General features: G+C 40.8%; 1 protein-coding gene across 1 annotated transcript; it reads left to right on the top strand.

The window, feature by feature from the left end:
• The first annotated feature begins 284 nt into the window (after positions 1 to 284).
• On the top strand, positions 285 to 1,235 carry LOC112060446 (olfactory receptor 11A1-like). Its single transcript, XM_024110842.2, has one exon. The coding sequence runs from the start codon at positions 285 to 287 to the stop codon at positions 1,233 to 1,235; it is 951 nt and encodes a 316-aa protein (XP_023966610.2).
• The last annotated feature ends 663 nt before the right edge of the window (positions 1,236 to 1,898 follow it).

The following is a 1,898-nucleotide window of genomic DNA, read 5'->3' on the forward strand; positions in this document are numbered from 1 at the left end:
TGTACTTCTATACCATATGAATACCTAGCCTGATATTGCGTGTCATAAATTCAGTGTCCATATAGAATGACAGTGTCTTTAAGCTGCTGTTCATGGAGATCAAAAATCTGTTACAGAGATTGAGTTGTCTGTCAGTTTGCAGCTTGGGTTGCATTCCTCTAGTGACCTGCAGAAGACATTAAAAAAAAGAAACTTATGGCATTATTTGCTAATGGTGTATTAATCTTGAAATGTATTTTTATGTTCTCTTCCAGGGGATGCGGGATTTTCTTTAGCTACTACCTATGGCCAGTGCAGACTGCGGCAATAAAACAGCTACAGAATTCATCCTACTGGGATTTGGGGATATCCCTGAGCTGCAAATTCTTCTCTTTCTTCTTTTGTCAGTGATCTACATTGTGACCATGGTAGGGAACATCCTAATTGTTACACTCATTGTAACTGATCAGCACCTCCACACTCCCATGTACTTCTTCCTGGGGAACTTGTCCTGCTTGGAGACCTGCTACACCTGCACCATCCTGCCCAGGCTGCTAGCCAGTCTCCTGACGGGGGACAGAACCATTTCTGTCCAGGGCTGCCTTACACAATATTATTTGTTTGGTTTATTTGGAGCCACAGAATGTTATCTCTTAGCTGCAATGTCTTATGATCGGTATTTAGCAATATGTAAACCACTGTACTATGGAGCCCGTATGAATGGCCGATTCTGTGTCCTGCTAGCAGCTGGGTCTTGGATAAATGGGTTTTTGCCTATTACCATAACAACTTCTTTGATGTCACAACTGACTTTCTGTGGCCCCGGTAAGATTGATCACTTCTTTTGTGACTTCACCCCAGTGATAGACCTCTCCTGCAGCGACACCCGCCTGATAGAATTTTTGGGTGTTGTCCTGTCGGGTGTATGTTCACTGCCCCCATCTCTACTGACTGTAACATCTTACATTTGTATCATCACCTCCATCCTGAGAATCCCTTCCACCACTGGGCAGCAAAAGGCCTTTTCCACCTGCTCCTCTCACCTCATTGTGGTTACAACTTTCTATGGGACCCTGATCATTGTTTATCTCCTCCCCAAAACTAAGATACTGCGAGACCTGAACAAAGTGTTCTCCATCTTCTACACTGTCCTGACACCCCTGGTCAATCCTCTCATCTACAGCCTGAGGAACAAAGAGGTAAAAAAGGCCCTAAGAAAAGCAGTCAGTAAATTTATGGCTTTCACAAGAATTTAGAAACTGGTAGGTCATTGGTTTAGCTGTCAATGAAATGGCAATAAACTGTGGAGATTTACTGAATGTGGGAAACGGATCTTTCTGTTTGGTGTTGTGTGGTCATTTCTTCAGAATAGCTAGTGATGACTTGTGGCAAAGAAGAATGGAGTTGCTAACCCAATAGAGTGAGGAAAATCAAGACTTCTCCAGGGTCAAAAAAATTAGGTGATATCCTGACCCTGCTGAAATGAATGGCAAAACTCCCATTGACTTCAATGGAGCAGGGATTCACCTATTAAAATAACACACCATTCAAATGTAATTTACCCATTGTACCCACTTTATATAACAATTGTGCACAGTACAAATAGGCTTGGAAGCATTAGATTTTAATCTGTAAATATCAGTACATGTTGATTTCACCATGCACACTCAAACTGACTAAAAAATATTTCGATAGAAAATTATAGAAAGCTACAGACTGGCAAAGAAAGAAAAATGCAGCTTGAGAACATACTACAATTTGATTTAAGGCTATTTACTTTGTACGGTTTTGCATGTGCTGGAGACAATTTGTGTTTTAGCAGTTATAAAGCTTTAACCCTAATTTAACCTCACTTAAAAACTACTCGTTTGCAAAAGTCAAACATAAAAATACACAAGTGTCACAGCACTCTCTTACTA

The sequence above is a fragment of the Chrysemys picta genome, chromosome 13, assembly GCF_011386835.1.
Source record: "Chrysemys picta bellii isolate R12L10 chromosome 13, ASM1138683v2, whole genome shotgun sequence".
Classification (NCBI taxonomy): domain Eukaryota; kingdom Metazoa; phylum Chordata; order Testudines; family Emydidae; genus Chrysemys; species Chrysemys picta.

Excerpts from the sequence above, each read along its gene's own strand:
- LOC112060446 (XM_024110842.2), top strand. The coding sequence starts at position 285 with ATGGCCAGTGCAGACTGCGGCAATAAAACAGCTACAGAATTCATCCTA.